Here is an 18203-nt window from a genome sequence, read left to right on the forward strand (position 1 = left end):
ATTGAGAACCATATTAGGCTGAACACAGAAACAGACAAACTAGACACACAACATAGAATTCCCACCCAGCTCACCACCTGACCAACACTAAACAAGCAAAACACATAAGACCGTTACATACTGACACTGGGTACTATATTGAGTGTTAGCGATCTAGCTAATGTGTTTAGAATTTTCACTTCCTCGTGGTGAATTAATTAGCCTATGATATTAGTGCACATAAAGATGTAGGCAAATTCATCTCTATTGAACAACAATTCATGACAGTCACTGGATTAGATTGTACATCAAAATACCTTGAATCATGTGTTCCTGTTAGAAGATTAAACAAACAATTAAACAACAAACATTTATTGAATAGCCTTCCTTCTCAGTGTTCCATTACACCATCTAAAGCTCTGTGAATGACTAAGGTGATTACAAAAATAATATTTTCCGTGAAACTGCGAAAAAAATTGGTGCGACCAAACCAGTTGGTGGCACAACCAACTGAAAAAGTTAGTCTGGAGTCCTGGCTTCAGTCTACACGCCTGACTGGCAAAGCTACTCCTTTTCGTGTTTATTGGTCAGTGACAATGTAGAGTGACAGGAAAGTAGGAAGGAGTGTGTTAGAATGGTAGAATGACTCGGATTTAAACCCACTCCAACAGACCAGCTTACATGTCCTCAAAAGGATCTATAGCTGCACCATCGAGAGCATCCTGACTGGTTGCATCACTGCCTGGTATGGCAACTGCTCTGCCTGCAACCGCAAGGTACTACAGAGTGTAGTGCGAACTGCCCAGTACATCACTGTGGTCAAGCTTCCTGCCATTCAGGACCTCTATACCAGGCGGTGTCAGAAGAAGGCTCTGAAAATTGTCAAAGACTCCAGCCACCTTAGTCATAGACTGTTCTCTCTACTACCACACGGCAAGCGGTATCGGAGCGCAAAGTCTAGGTCCAAGAGGCTTCTAAACAGCTTCTACCCCCAAGCCATAAGACTCCTGAACATCTAGTCAAATGGCTACCCAGACTATTTGCATTGTCCCCCCCCCCCCATCTCCACACCACTGCCACGCTCATCTATGCATAGTCACTTAAATTAACTCTACCTACATGTACATACTACCTCAACTAACCGGTGCCCCCACACATTGACTCTGTACCGGCACCCCCCTGTATATATTATTATTTTTTACTGCTCTTTAATTACTTGTTACTTTTATCTCTTATTCTTATCCGCATTTTTTAAAACTGCACTGTCGGTTAGGGGCTCGTAAGTAAGCATTTCACTGTAAGGTCTACACCGGTTGTATTCGGCGCAGGTGACTAATACACTTTGATTTGATTTGATTTGACATATGTTCTGAAGGCAGTGGCTGTAACCATACACTACACCACCCCAGGTCACACGCTACTGTTGAATAGCACCGGCTGTAACCATCCACTACACCACCCCAGGTCACACGTTACTGTTGAATAGCACCGGCTGTAACCATCCACTACTCCACCCCAGGCCCCACGCTACTGCTGAATAGCACCGGCTGTAACCATCCACTACACCACCCCAGACCACACGCTACTGTTGAATAGCACCGGCTGTAACCATCCACTACACCACCCCAGGCCCCACGCTACTATTGAATAGCACCGGCTGTAACCATCCACTACACCACCCCAGGCCCCACGCTACTGTTGAATAGCACCGGCTGTAACCATACACTACACCACCCCAGGCCACACGCTACTGTTGAATAGCACCGGCTGTAACCATCCACTACACCACCACAGACCACGCGCTACTGTTGAATAGCACCGGCTGTAACGATCCACTACACCACCACAGACCACGCGCTACTGTTGAATAGCACCGGCTGTAACGATCCACTACACCACCCCAGGCCCCACGCTACTGTTGAATAGCACCGGCTGTAACCATCCACTACACCACCCCAGGCCCCACGCTACTGTTGAATAGCACCGGCTATAACCATCCACTACACCACCCCAGGCCCCACGCTACTATTGAATAGCACCGGCTATAACCATCCACTACACCACCCCAGGCCACGCGCTACTGTTGAATAGCACCGGCTGTAACCATTCACTACACCACCCCAGGCCCCACGCTACTGTTGAATAGCACCGGCTGTAACCATCCACTACACCACCCCAGGTCACACGCTACTGTTGAATAGCACCGGCTGTAACCATCCACTACACCACCCCAGGCCCCACGCTACTGTTGAATAGCACCGGCTGTAACCATCCACTACACCACCCCAGGCCCCACGCTACTGTTGAATAGCACCGGCTGTAACCATCCACTACACCACCCCAGGCCCCACGCTACTGTTGAATAGCACCGGCTGTAACCATCCACTACACCACCCCAGGCCCCACGCTACTGTTGAATAGCACCGGCTGTAACCATCCACTACACCACCCCAGACCACACGCTACTGTTGAATAGCACCGGCTGTAACCATCCACTACACCACCCCAGGCCACACGCTACTGTTGAATAGCACCGGCTGTAACCATCCACTACACCACCCCAGGCCACACGCTACTGTTGAATAGCACCTGCTGTTTTTTTATAGCTATGCAGATGGGACATGTTTGAGGAAACTGGTTGCTTCTTCTAAGACAGATACGCTAGGGAAACAGTTAGTAAGGATTTAGCTAGTTAGTAAGGACTTAGCAAGTTAGTAAGGACTTAGCTAGTTAGTAAGGACTTAGCTAGTTAGTAAGGACTTAGCTAGTTAGTAAGTATTTAGCTAGTTAGTAAGGACTTAGCTAGTTAGTAAGGATGTAGCTAGTTAGTAAGGACTTAGCTAGTTAGTAAGGACTTAGCTAGTTAGTAAGGATTTAGCTAGTTAGTAAGGACTTAGCTAGTTAGTAAGGATTTAGCTAGTTAGTAAGGACTTAGCTAGTTAGTAAGGATTTAGCTAGTTAGTAAGGACTTAGCTAGTTAGTAAGGATTTAGCTAGTTAGAAAGGATTTAGCTAGTTAGTAAGGATTTAGCTAGTTAGTAAGGATTAAGCTAGGTATGAATGCCATGCCACAACCAAGAGCCGACCCATTTGACCTCCACTTGACCTTTAACAGATCAGTTTAAAATCCTGGTTGCTTTCCTTGATGCTGAAAAGCTGGGAGTGCTGTGAAAACAATGTGGTGAAGAAAGAATTAGCTGGGTCTGGATGTGACACTATATACACATTTACCTCTTCTGGTTTAGTGGTTCACTTTAAGTATGGGACTGTTCACTGTATAAAAATCCATGTTGGGTTGGTACTGGGTTGGTACTGGGTTGGTACATGCCGGGTTGGTACGTGCTGGGTTGGTACTGGGTTGGTATGTGTTGGGGTGGTACTGTGTTGGTACATGCCGGGTTGGTACATGCCGGGGTGGTACTGTGTTGGTACATGCCGGGTTGGTACATGCCGGGGTGGTATGTGTTGGGTTGGTACTGGGTTGGTACGTGCTGGGTTGGTACATGCCGGGGTGGTAGTGTGTTGGTACATGCCGGGTTGGTACGTGCTGAGTTGGTACTGGGTTGGTACATGCCGGGTTGGTATTGGGTTGGTACTGGGTTGGTATTGGGTTGGTACTGGGTTGGTACGGGGTCAGTACCGGGTTGGTAGGCTACTCTGTCAGCTGACAGTGGTTATTAGTAGTGTTTTCCCTCTCACTGCTCTGACTATCTCTGTCTCTTCCTCAGGGAGTGCTGCCCAGGCTCCTGCTGTGGTGACCCCACCCTCACCCCACTGACCCTGCCCACCCTCACCCCCCTACCCACCATCGGCCCTCCCTCGGACCACCACACCCCCCTCTCCTCCATTCACGGACCCCCCAGAGAGAATCGAGGAGGATGTTCTGGAGGAGTTAAACTACGCATCAAAAACAGGTCAGGTCCTGGGCCGGTCTCTGTATGCCTCTATGGGCAAGTTTACCGGACACAGATTAAACCTAACCCTGGACTAAGAAGCTATTTTAATATATATTCTCTATTGAATATGCTTTTTAGTCCACGACTAGGTTTAATCTTGGTCAGGGAAACCAGCCCTATAAGGCTCTGTGTGAGTAGTGAGTACTTCTGTAAACGGTTTGCTTCTGTCCCTCTTCTCACCGCAACCTGGGCTCGAACCAGAGACCCTCTGAACTGCCTCCTACGAAGCGGCGTTACCTATCACTCCACAAATGCCTCTGCCCTTGCAGAGAAAAGGGAAGCAACTACTTCAAGGTCTCAGAGCGAGTGACGTCACTGATTGAAACGTTACTAGCGCACACTGCTAACTTGCTAAGCATTTCACAGCGGTTCCACATACAGTCGCCTGGCTGGATATACTGTGTGTACAGTATGTCTGTTTGGGTGTGTTTCTGAACACTACAAGGGTTTTGGGTCTGTGTTGGTAATGTTTGCATTCTGTCTGTGTTTGTGTATCTGGGTGTGGCACATCTTTGACTCTACTTGGACTGAGATTTGAGTCAGAGTCTTTTTATGTTTGACTTTGTTTTGATGGGGGAGAGAGAGAGAGAGAGAGAGATATAAACAGAGTGAAAGAGAGAGAAAGAGACAGATGGAGAGAGAGAGAGAGAGAGAGAGATAAACAGAGTGAAAGAGAGAGAAAGAGACAGATGGAGAGAGGGAGAGAGAGAGCGAGAGAGAGAGAGATAAACAGAGTGAAAGAGACAGAAAGAGACAGATGGAGAGAGAGATATAAACAGAGTGAAAGAGAGAGAAAGAAAGAGACAGATAGGGAGAGAGTTGAAAGAGAGAGAGAGAGAGAGAGAGAGAGAGAGAGAGAGAGAGAGAGAGAGTAGAGAGAGATATATAAACAGAGTGAAAGAGAGAAAGAGACAGATAGAGAGAGAGGGAGAGGGAGAGAGATATAAACAGTGAAAGAGAGAGAAAGAGACATAGAGAGAGGGAGGGCGAGAGTTGAAAGAGGGAGAGAGACCGAAAGAAATCTAGACAGAGATTGAAAGAGAGAGAGAGAAGAGGAGAGAGAGATAATGAGAGATTGAGAAAGGAAGATAAAAAGGATAGAGAAAGAGAGATAGAATAAGAGAGAGACAGAGAGAGGTAAAAAGTTCAGCGAGAGGGGATAGATATTCATAGCTATCGGCCCTGTCAGCTTTTCCTGTCTGGTTCAGGAAGAGAAGTGCTGTGTCCCAGATGGTACCCTTTTCCATATATGGTGCACTTCTTTTGACCAGGGCCCACATAGGAAGGAAGCTCTTAGGGATGCTCCTGTCTCCAACCATTGTTATGACCATTTCCAATCTTCATGTCTCTCACGCTGCAGGAAACAGGAAATAAGGGGGAATTTATACAGGAAGTCATGTTAGTGACAGGAATCAAATTGTATTCGTCACATGTTTTGTAAACAACAGGTAGAGACTAACAGTGAAATACTTACTCATGGGCCCTTCCCAACAATAGAGAGAAAGAAAATAGATAAATAATAGAAAAGTTAAATAAGTAATAATACAAGTAATAATAGATACACAATGAGTAATGATAACTAGGCTATATACAAGGGGTACCAGTACTAATGATAACTAGGCTATATACAAGGGGTACCAGTACTGAGTAATGATAACTAGGCTATATACAAGGGGTACCAGTACTAATGATAACTAGGCTATATACAAGGGGTACCAGTACTAATGATAACTAGGCTATATACAAGGGGTACCAGTACTAATGATAACTAGGCTATATACAAGGGGTACCAGTACTAATGATAACTAGGCTATATACAAGGGGTACCAGTACTGAGTAATGATAACTAGGCTATATACAAGGGGTACCAGTACTAATGATAACTAGGCTATATACAAGGTGTACCAGTACTGAGTAATGATAACTAGGCTATATACAAGGTGTACCAGTAATGTGTTGATGTGCAGGAATACGAGGTAATTGAGGTTGATATGTGTCCAAAAGGTTTGTGCTAATAGAGTCAGTGCAGATAGTCTGGGTAGATATTGGTTAACTACTTAACTATTTAGCAGTCGTGTGGCTTGAGGGTAGAAGCTGTTCAAGGTCCTGTTGGTTCCAGGCTTGGTTCATCGGTACCGTTTGCCGTACGATAGCAGAGAGAACAGTCTATGACTTGGGTGGCTGGAGTCTTTGACAATTTTTAGGGCCTTCCTCTGACACCACCTGAAATAGAGGTCCTGGATGGCAGGGAGCTCGGCCTCAGTGATATACTGGGCCGTACATACTACCCTCTTTAGCACCATGTGATCGAGGGCGTTGCAGTTGCCATACCAAGCAGTGATGCAGCCAGTCAAAATTTTTTGTGAAGTGGACAGAGAGGAATTTCTCGACCCGCTCCACTTCAGTCCCATCGATGTCAATGGGGGCGTGCTCTGCCCTCCGTTTCCTGTAGTCCACGATCAGCTCCTTTGTCTTGCTCACATTGAGGGAGAGGTTGTTGTCCTGGCACCACACGGCCAGGTCTCTGACCTTCTCCCTATAGGCGGATCAGGCCTACCATGCCGTGTTGTCGGCAAATTTAATGAGGGTGTTTGAGTCGTGCACGGCCATGCAGTCGTGGGTGAACAGGGAGTACAGGAGGGGACTAAGCACGCACCCCTGAGGGACCCCGATGTGTTGCTGCCCACCCTCACCACTTTAGGGCAGCCCGTCGGGAAGTGCAGGATCCAGTTGCAGAGGGGGGTGTTTAGTCCCCGGGTCCTTAGCTAAGTGGTGAGCTTTGAGGGCACTATGCTGTTGAACGCTGAGCTGTAGTCAATGAACAGCATTCTCACATAGGTGCTCCTTTTATCCAAGTGGGAAAGGGCAGTGTGGAGTGCAATATAGATAGATAGCAATAGAGCAGTATAGATAGATAGATAGATAGATAGATAGATAGATAGGAATAAAGTGGTAGACAGACAGACAGACAGACAGACAGACAGACAGACAGACAGACAGACATGGTAGTAACAGGAAGACATGGTAGTAACAGGAAGACATGGTAGTAACAGGAAGACATGGTAGTAACAGGAAGACATGGTAGTAACAGGAAGACATGGTAGTAACAGGAAGACACGGTAGTAACAGGAAGACACGGTAGTAACAGGAAGACATGGTAGTAACAGGAAGACATGGCAATAACAGGAAGACATAGTAGTAACAGGAAGACATGGCAGTAACAGGAAGACATGGTAGTAACAGGAAGACATGGTAGTAACAGGAAGACATGGTAGTAACAGGAAGACATGGTAGTAACAGGAAGACACGGTAGTAACAGGAAGACACGGTAGTAACAGGAAGACATGGTAGTAACAGGAAGACATGGCAGTAACAGGAAGACATGGTAGTAACAGGAAGACATAGTAGTAACAGGAAGACATGGTAGTAACAGGAAGACATGGTAGTAACAGGAAGACATGGTAGTAAAAGGAAGACATGGTAGTAACAGGAAGACATAGTAGTAACAGGAAGACATGGTAGTAACAGGAAGACATAGTAGTAACAGGAAGACATGGTAGTAACAGGAAGACATAGTAGTAACAGGAAGACATGGCAGTAACAGGAAGACATAGTAGTAACAGGAAGACATGGTAGTAACAGGAAGACATGGTAGTAACAGGAAGACATGGTAGTAACAGGAAGACATGGCAGTAACAGGAAGACATGGTAGTAACAGGAAGACTTGGTAGTAACAGGAAGACATTGTAGTAACAGGAAGACATGGTAGTAACAGGAAGACATGGTAGTAACAGGAAGACATGGCAGTAACAGGAAGACATGGCAGTAACAGGAAGACATGGTAGTAACAGGAAGACATGGCAGTAACAGGAAGACATGGTAGTAACAGGAAGACATAGTAGTAACAGGAAGACATGGCAGTAACAGGAAGACATAGTAGTAACAGGAAGACATGGTAGTAACAGGAAGACATAGTAGTAACAGGAAGACATGGTAGTAACAGGAAGACATAGTAGTAACAGGAAGACATGGCAGTAACAGGAAGACATAGTAGTAACAGGAAGACATGGTAGTAACAGGAAGACATGGTAGTAACAGGAAGACATGGTAGTAACAGGAAGACATGGCAGTAACAGGAAGACATGGTAGTAACAGGAAGACTTGGTAGTAACAGGAAGACATTGTAGTAACAGGAAGACATGGTAGTAACAGGAAGACATGGTAGTAACAGGAAGACATGGCAGTAACAGGAAGACATGGTAGTAACAGGAAGACATAGTAGTAACAGGAAGACATGGTAGTAACAGGAAGACATGGCAGTAACAGGAAGACATGGTAGTAACAGGAAGACATTGTAGTAACAGGAAGACACGGTAGTAACAGGAAGACACGGTAGTAACAGGAAGACATGGCAGTAACAGGAAGACATGGCAGTTAGTGACAGTTTTACAGTTGTCAGACAGACAGACAGACAGACAGACAGACAGACAGACAGACAGACAGACCACGCAGGCCAGGGGGCGTCCTGACGACTGAGACTCTGTCCTGTCCTCTGCTGTGTGTGCCATGCAGTTTGAGAAAACATTGGCATTGGCTTTAGCTTCTATCAGAGTGGAGTAATCAGTGTGTGTGTGTGTGTTTTGACGGCTCATCGTGTGTGTTTTAAGACTGATGATGCCACAGTATGTGCATGGCTGTGTGGGGATAACATAACATAGCATGTGACCCGGGAGCTCTCCTGCTGTTTTCCTCTGTGCAAAGGACACCCTACACTTTTAGAGAAAAAGGTGATATCTAGATCCTAAAAGGGTCCTTCGGCTGCCCACATAGAGAATGCTTTGAAGAACCCTTTTGGTTCCAGGTAGAACCCTTTTGGGTTCCATGTAAAACCTTTTCCAGAGAGGGTTCTACATGGAACCCAAAAGGGTTCTACCTGGAACTAAAAAGGGTTCTCCTATGGGGACAGCCAAATAACCTTTTTGGAACCCTTTTTTCTAAGAGTGTAGCATCTTATTAACTACCTGGCCTCATCTCTCATCAAAACCAAACAGGACCTCTACGGAGGACATCCTAACATCCTCCTACTAACCTGGTTAAACCAGACTGAGAGCATTCAGTCTGAGGTAACCAGGCAACACAAAACAGTTACACACTGCTCCTTTCCCAGTTTCCATTCTCCTCCATCCTCATCACAATAGACAGTTTCCATTCTCCTCCATCCCCGTCACAATATACAGTTTCCCCATTCTCCTCCATCCCCGTCACAATAGACAGTTTCCATTCTCCACCATCTCCATCACAATAGACAGTTTCCATTCTCCTCCATCCCCATCACAATAGACAGTTTCCATTCTCCTCCATCCCCGTCACAATAGACAGTTTCCATTCTCCTCCATCCCCGTCACAACAGACAGTTTCCATTCTCCTCCATCCCCGTCACAATAGACAGTTTCCATTCTCCTCCATCCCCATCACAATAGACAGTTTCCATTCTCCTCCATCCCCGTCACAACAGACAGTTTCCATTCTCCTCCATCCCCATCACAATAGACAGTTTCCATTCTCCTCCATCCCCATCACAATAGACAGTTTCCATTCTCCTCCATCCCCGTCACAATAGACAGTTTCCATTCTCCTCCATCCCCGTCACAACAGACAGTTTCCATTCTCCACCATCCCCGTCACAATAGACAGTTTCCATTCTCCACCATCCCCGTCACAATAGACAGTTTCCATTCTCCACCATCCCCATCACAATAGACAGTTTCCATTCTCCTCCATCCCCGTCACAATAGACAGTTTCGATTCTCCTCCATCCCCATCACAATAGACAGTTTCCATTCTCCTCCATCCCCATCACAATAGACAGTTTCCATTCTCCTCCATCCCCGTCACAATAGACAGTTTCCATTCTCCACCATCCCCGTCACAATAGACAGTTTCCATTCTCCTCCATCCCCGTCACAATAGACAGTTTCCATTCTCCTCCATCCCCGTCACAATAGACAGTTTCCATTCTCCTCCATCCCCGTCACAATAGACAGTTTCCATTCTCCTCCATCCCCATCACAACAGACAGTTACCATTCTCCTCCATCCCCATCACAATAGACAGTTTCCATTCTCCTACATCCCCATCACAACAGAACAGTTTCCATTCTCCTACATCCCCATCACAACAGAACAGTTACCTTTCTCCTACATCCCCATCACAACAGAACAGTTACCTTTCTCCTAGATCCCCATCACAACAGAACAGTTACCTTTCTCCTAGATCCCCATCACAACAGAACAGTTACCTTTCTCCTAGATCCTCATCACAACAGAACAGTTACCTTTCTCCTAGATCCTCATCACAACAGAACAGTTACCTTTCTCCTAGATCCTCATCACAACAGAACAGTTACCTTTCTCCTAGATCCTCATCACAACAGAACATTTTTAAAGGGATTTTGTTATAAATAACATTTTTTAAATACCATTTTTATGTCTCTGCGTTCAGTACAGGAAGGACATTGTGTTTCGTGAGACAATGCTAACTAGCGTTAGCACAATGCCTTTAAGTCTATGGGTATCTACTAGTATGCTAGCAGAAACCCATAGACTTCCAGTCATTGTAATAGATACCCATAGACTTCTAGTTATTGCGCTAACGCTAGTTGGCAACTTTGTTCAAACTGAACACATAAAAATAATATCCGTGAGTTCATCTGACTCTGGGGAAGTAGATAAAGGGCCTCATTGCCAAAATCCCAAATTATCTTCTGTGCATAAATAGAAGTAGAGCTCTTTAAAAACAGACAGACCGTCTTGATAAATAGGACCAAACAGATCGGATCAAGCCGTCCAAGGACGTAGTGGAGTGGAGCACCGGCCATTTCAGTTAGTACCGTTTCAGTGGAATGTTCAAAGTGAACTGAATAATTCAACAGTGTTCTAAACGTTCTGTCTTCCGTCTGTTGTCTGGATGTATCCCAAATGGCACCCTATTACCAACAGTGCCCTCGGAAACTATTCAGAACCCTTTACTTTTTCAATATTTTGTTACGTTACAGCGCTTTGTCTAAAATCTGAGGAAGAGTACCAAAACATTTCTGCAGCATTGAAGGTCACCCAAGAACACAATGGCCTCCATCATTCTTAAATAGAAGAAGTTTGGAACCACCAAGACTCTTCCTGGAGCTGGCCGCCCCGCCAAACTGAGCAATGGGTGGAGAAGGGCCTTGGTCAGGGAAGTGACCAAGAACCTGATGGTCACTCTGACAGAGATCTAGAGTTTCTCTGTGGAAATGGGAGAACCCTCCAGAAGGACAACCATCTCTGCAGCACTCCACCAATCAGGCCTTTATGGTAGAGTGGCCAGACGGAAGCCACTCCTCAGTAAAAGGCACATGACAGCCTGCTTGGAGTTTCCTTAAAGGCACCTAAAGACTCTCAGACCATGAGAAACAAGATTATCTGGTCTGATGAAACCAAGATTTAACTCTTTGGCCTGAATGCCAAGCGTCACGTCTGGAGGAAATCTGGCACCATCCCTACGGTGAAGCACGGTGAAGCATCATGCTGTGGGGATGTTTTTCAGTGGCAGAGACTGGGAGACTAGTCAGGATCGAGGGAAAGATGAAGGGCCGTGATCTGATAGAGCCAAGCGGCCAGGGGAAGCAGAAACAGCCTGGGACAGGGGCGGAGCTATACAGCCTGGGACAGGGGCGGAGCTATACAGCCTGGGACCGGGGCGGAGCTATACAGCCTGGGACCGGGGCGGAGCTATACAGCCTGGGACAGGGGTGTAGAGGGACCAGAAGGGAGATGCAGGGGACAGGAAGTGGGCCATAGTACCCTCATGGGACTGGGTGGTAGGATCAGAACTGACTCTGTGTAATTACGGGACTCCCTGAAAACACACCTCTTCGATAGAGCTATAACTTTTCTTAGCAGGTTAGGAGAATTAACGTAGCAGGTTAGGAGAATTAATGTAGCAGGTTAGGAGAATTAACGTAGCAGGTTAGGAGAATTAACATAGCAGGTTAGGAGAACTAACGTAGCAGGTTAGGAGAATTAACGAAGCAGGTTAGGTGAATTAACGTAGCAGGTTAGGAGAATTAACGTAGCAGGTTAGGAGAATTTTACATAGCAGGTTAGAAGAATTAACTTTGCAGGTTAGGAGAATTAACTTTGCAGGTTAGGAGAATTAACTTTGCAAGTTAGGAGAATTAACTTTGCAGGTTAGGAGAATTAATGTAGCAGGTTAGGAGAATTAACATAGCAGGTTAGGAAAATTAACATAGCAGGTAATTTTATTTTATTTTTTATTTCACCTTTATTTAACCAGGTAGGCTAGTTGAGAACAAGTTCTCATTTGCAACTGCGACCTGGCCAAGATAAAGCATAGCAGTGTGAACAGACAACAACACAGAGTTACACATGGAGTAAACAATAAACAAGTCAATAACATGGTAGAAAAAAGAGAATCTATATACAATGTGTGCAAAAAGCATGAGGTAGGCAATAAATCGAGTAATTACAATTTAGCAGATTAACACTGGAGTGATAAATCATCAGATGATCATGTGCAAGAAGAGATACTGGTGTGCAAAAGAGCAGAAAAGTAAATAAATAAAAGCAGTATGGGGGGTGAGGTAGGTAAATTGGGTGGGTAGTTTACAGATGGACTATGTACAGCTGCAGCGATCGGTTAGCTGCTCGGATAGCAGATTTTTAAAGTTGTTGAGGGAGATAAAAGTCTCCAACTTCAGAGATTTTTGCAATTCGTTCCAGTCGCAGGCAGCAGAGAACTGGAAGGAAAGGCGTCCAAATGAGGTTTTGGCTTTAGGGATGATCAGTGAGATACACCTGCTGGAGCGCGTGCTACGGGTGGGTGTAGCCATCGTGACCAGTGAACTGAGATAAGGCGGCACTTTACCTAGCATAGCCTTGTAGGTTAGGAGAATTAATGTAGCAGGTTAGTAGAACTAACGTAGCAGGTTAGGAGAACTAACGTAGCAGGTTAGGAGAATTAACGTAGCAGGTTAGGATAATTAACGTAGCAGGTTAGGATAATTAACGTAGCAGGTTAGGAGAACTAACGTAGCAGGTTAGGAGAATTCACGTAGCAGGTTAGACTAATTAACTTTGCAAGTTAGGAGAATTAACTTTGCAGGTTAGGAGAATTAACATAGCAGGTTAGAAGAATTAACTTTGCAAGTTAGGAGAATTAACTTTGCAGGTTAGGAAAATTAACTTTGCAGGATAGGAGAATGAATGTAGCAGGTTAGTAGAATTAACGAAGCAGGTTAGGAGAATTAACATAACAGGATAGGAGAATTAACGTAGCAGGTTAGGAGAATTAACTTTGCAGGTTAGGAGAATTAACTTTGCAGGTTAGGAGAATTAAATTTGCAGGTTAGAAGAATTAACGTAGCAGGTTAGGAGAATTAACTTTGCAGGTTAGGAAAATTAACGGAGCAGGTTAGGAAAATTAACGGAGCAGGTTAGAAGAATTAACGTAGCAGGTTAGGAGAATTAACGTAGCAGGTTAGGATAATTAACGTAGCAGGTTAGGATAATTAACGTAGCAGGTTAGGAGAATTAACGTAGCAGGTTAGGATAATTAACGTAGCAGGTTAGGAGAATTAACATAGCAGGTTAGGAGAATGTGTCTAAGGTTAGGAAAAGGGTTAGGATTAGCAAAAATGCTGTCACGAAAAGTCACTTGTAACGAAGTGATGTGTTTTTAGGCCGTCCCATGTAAATACACACATCCCTCGTCCCTCCCTGACAGAGAACTCTGTAGAATGTTCTGCACCTTAAGGAATCCCCCCACCCCCCAGTCCTTCTGGAAGTTAAGGAATCCCCCCACCCCACAGTCCCTCTGGAAGTTAAGGAATCCCCCCCACCCCCCCAGTCCCTCTGGAAGTTAAGGAATCCCCCCACCCCCCCAGTCCCTCTGGAAGTTAAGGAATCCCCCCCCACCCCACAGTCCTTGTGGAAGTTAAGGAATCCCCCCCACCCCACAGTCCTTGTGGAAGTTAAGGAATCCCCCCCACCCCATAGTCCTTGTGGAAGTTAAGGAATCCCCCACAACTCCCTACTCTAACTCCCAGATGATGTTAGGATATAGCAGCATGCCCAGGAAGTGAGGTGACTGGTCAGACAGTTCAGCGTTGAGCTGCTGTTCCTCTGGCCTCACCTCCTTGTCCTCTTTCTCCTCCTCATTCTCCTCCTCCCCCTCCTCCTCCCTCTAGTCTGGTCAGATAGTACAGTGTTGAGGTACTGACCTGTCCTGTCGTTCTCCCTCCTCCTCTCCCCCTCTCCATCTAATCCCCTCTCCAATTTCAGTTTCCTCTCAGATCAAAAGATTATCCGGACAGACTGTGTTCGTTCCCACAGTAGAGATAAGGTTTCTGTTTCAGAGACACACCCTGTTGGTCTGTCTCTCTCTCTCTCTCTCTCGTTCCCTCTCTCTCTCTCTCTCTGTCTCTCTCTCTCTCTCTCTCTGTCTCTCTCTCTCTATGGCCTGACCACAGATTACAAAGAACAGCCCTTCAATGGGGGGGATGATGTTGTTGAGAATGAAACTGGTCTGCTGGGCCCATATTCACAAAGCATCTCAGTGTAAAGGTGCTGATCTAGGATCAGGTCCTTCCAGGTCCATATAATTATGATCTGAAATGCAAAACTGATCCTAGATCAGCCCACCCTAAGACACTTTGTGAATAATGTTGTTTGTGTTTCTCTTCTCTTCTCTCCTCCGCTACTCACTCGGGGCCCCTCTTCTGTCTCAGCGCTCAGGACGTTGTTTGGGTTCAATTCCCGAAGGTTGGGTTTCATGGGAGTGTCAGCAGGCGGGAGAATCCGTCCTCCCTGGGGAAACTGAGGGTTTCATGGGAGTGTCAGCAGGCGGGAGAATCCGTCCTCCCTGGGGAAACTGAGGGATAATGGGAGAGTCAGCAGGCGGGAGAATCCGTCCTCCCTGGGGAAACTGAGGGATAATGGGAGTGTCAGCAGGCGGGAGAATCCGTCCTCCCTGGGGAAACTGAGGGATAATGGGAGAGTCAGCAGGCGGGAGAATCCGTCCTCCCTGGGTAAACTGAGGGATAATGAGAGTGTCAGCAGGCGGGAGAATCTGTCCTCCCTGGGGAAACTGAGGGATAATGGGAGTGTCAGCAGGCGGGAGAATCCGTCCTCCCTGGGGAAACTGAGGGATAATGGGAGTGTCAGCAGGCGGGAGAATCCGTCCTCCCTGGGGAAACTGAGGGATAATGGGACACATCCCTTTGTAGAAGGTTGGGTTGGGTGTCATGGCTGTTCAGTAGCTTTGTTGCACACTTCAGTCGGCTTCCTATGCTCATGCCAGGCCCTTTGCTTAGAGGGGTGTGTGTGTGTGTGTGTGTGTGTGTGTGTGTGTGTGTGTGTGTGTGTGTGTGTGTGTGTGTGTGTGTGTGTGTGTGTGTGTGTGTGTGTGTGTGTGTGTGTGTGTGTGTGTGTGTGTGTGTGTGTGTGTGTTCATATTCTTATTCATCATCTAGTCGGCTACTTCACAAACAGATACCCAATCCTTCCTATATTACCTAGTGCCCTTATTCACCTCAGGAGAAAACCATATCCATCTCTGATAAAAACATCCCATTCACTCACTGTAGAGACCACATCCATCTCCTCCACTGTAGAGACCACATCCATCTCCTCCACTGTAGAGACCACATCCATCTCCTCCACTGTAGAGACCACATCCATCTCCTCCACTGTAGAGACCACATCCATCTCTGATAAAAACATCCCATTCACTCACTGTAGAGACCACATCCATCTCTGATAAAAACATCCCATTCACTCACTGTAGAGACCACATCCATCTCCTCCACTGTAGAGACCACATCCATCTCTGATAAAAACATCCCATTCACTCACTGTAGAGACCACATCCATCTCTGATAAAAACATCCCATTCACTCACTGTAGAGACCACATCCATCTCTGATAAAAACATCCCATTCACTCACTGTAGAGACCACATCCATCTCTGATAAAAACATCCCAGTCACTCACTGTAGAGACCACATCCATCTCCTCCACTGTAGAGACCACATCCATGTCTGATAAAAACATCCCAGTCACTCACTGTAGAGACCACATCCATCTCTGATAAAAACATCCCAGTCACTCACTGTAGAGACCACATCCATCTCTGATAAAAACATCCCAGTCACTCACTGTAGAGACCACATCCATCTCCTCCACTGTAGAGACCACATCCATCTCCTCCACTGTAGAGACCACATCCATGTCTGATAAAAACATCCCATTCACTCACTGTAGAGACCACATTCATCTCCTCCAGTAGCCAAAGGACTGTGTACCCATCATGTCAACACCCATGACAGGAAGCCAACTGACAGACAGACACACCCTGAATAATGACAGATAATTGATGTAGCTAGATGATAATTCTCCTGAACTACAGCCTCTCTTCATGTTTGCTCAGAGCCTGCCTAATGGCCTCTGGGTGTGGGTCCGCTCGATGACTAGGACGAGAGTCACGTGTCGACTGATAGGGTGCCCCTCAAATGGCCCCCTATTTCATGTAGAGCCCTGGTCAACAGTCGGGAATAGGGCCCTGGTCAACAGTAGAGAATAGGGCCCTGGTCAACAGTAGAGAATAGGGTCCTGGTCAACAGTAGAGAATAGGGCCCTGGTCAACAGTAGGGAATAGGGTCCTGGTCAACAGTAGAGAATAGGGCCCTGGTCAACAGTAGGGAATAGGGTCCTGGTCAACAGTAGAGAATAGGGCCCTGGTCAACAGTAGAGAATAGGGCCCTGGTCAACAGTAGAGAATAGGGCCCTGGTCAACAGTAGAGAATAGGGCCCTGGTCAACAGTCGGGAATAGGGCCCTGGTCAACAGTAGAGAATAGGGCCCTGGTCAACAGTAGAGAATAGGGTCCTGGTCAACAGTAGAGAATAGGGCCCTGGTCAACAGTAGGGAATAGGGTCCTGGTCAACAGTAGAGAATAGGGCCCTGGTCAACAGTAGAGAATAGGGCCCTGGTCAACAGTAGAGAATAGGGCCCTGGTAAACAGTAGAGAATAGGGCCCTGGTCAACAGTAGGGAATAGGGTCCTGGTCAACAGTAGAGAATAGGGCCCTGGTCAACAGTAGAGAATAGGGCCCTGGTCAACAGTAGAGAATAGGGCCCTGGTCAACAGTCGGGAATAGGGCCCTGGTCAACAGTAGAGAATAGGGCCCTGGTCAACAGTAGAGAATAGGGCCCTGGTCAACAGTAGAGAATAGGGTCCTGGTCAACAGTAGAGAATAGGGCCCTGGTCAACAGTAGAGAATAGGGTCCTGGTCAACAGTAGGGAATAGGGCCCTGGTCAACTTAGAGAATAGGGCCCTGGTCAACAGTAGGGAATAGGGCCCTGGTCAACAGTAGAGAATAGGGTCCTGGTCAACAGTAGAGAATAGGGTCCTGGTCAACAGTAGGGAATAGGGTCCTGGTCAATAGCAGGGAATAGGGGGAATAGGGTTCCATTTGGGATGCATAAGAGGAGAGAAGAAGAGAAAATATTAGAGGCATTGTTCAGTGTGTCTGTGTGATCACATGCTATCATGGGTTGGGTTTCCCCTCTGAGCGTTCAAATTCATTTCTGGGCCTTAGATATTGAATAAGGACTGAGTCTCTCCCTCTCTCTCTACCTCCTTCTCCTTCTCTCTGTTAGTTCCCAGTGTCCAGAGCATCGCAGGGCAGGATGTTTACTTCATGCTTCGTCGTATGTTAGCGAGGTAATGACGTCTAATTGCGTGCTGGTTTAACGACGTCCGTCTCTAACCCTCCTTCGCTAGCCTACCCCGCCAGCCTCTGCCCACCGCCTGTCATTTTAGAGTTGATCGGTAACGTTAGCAGACCAAGCAGGGTGTTGTGTCGTACAGTACTGTACCATGGAGCTGCTAGGGGCCTTCTACAGGAGGAAGCTCCGGAGGAAGCAGAAGAAGGAGGATGTAGGCCTGGGGACGGGGCCGGGAGAGCTGAGGCGGTCAGACAGGGCGCTGTGCAAGTCCCCCTCTGAGACCAGTGTCAACCGCCTGGCCACCGGACTCATCTCCAAGGTGCTACGCTTCACCAGGTAACTGGAACACTTCCTACCTGAGGGTTAGGGTCAAGGTTAGGGTAGGGTTCTGGGGATGGTGCAGGTTGAGGTTTACAGCCAGGTAACATCCTTGGGGCTGTAACATGGTTGTAGTATTCTCCTATGGCAGGGTAACCTGGGGGGTAG

General features: G+C 46.7%; 1 protein-coding gene across 3 annotated transcripts in view; it reads left to right on the forward strand.

The window, feature by feature from the left end:
- LOC129812851 (protein Shroom3-like) overlaps nt 1-18203 on the forward strand; it is a 160820-nt gene that overhangs the window by 63828 nt on the left and 78789 nt on the right. For 2 of the 3 annotated variants that reach the window (XM_055864792.1, XM_055864784.1), the window contains one exon: nt 3707-3892. In XM_055864792.1, the coding sequence (XP_055720767.1) occupies nt 3707-3892 (186 nt within the window). Of the gene's footprint in view, nt 1-3706; nt 3893-16134; nt 18054-18203 lie in introns of those variants that run through there. The other variant, XM_055864800.1, reaches the window with a different exon arrangement.

This window comes from Salvelinus fontinalis, chromosome 2, assembly GCF_029448725.1.
Source record: "Salvelinus fontinalis isolate EN_2023a chromosome 2, ASM2944872v1, whole genome shotgun sequence".
Lineage (NCBI taxonomy): Eukaryota > Metazoa > Chordata > Actinopteri > Salmoniformes > Salmonidae > Salvelinus > Salvelinus fontinalis.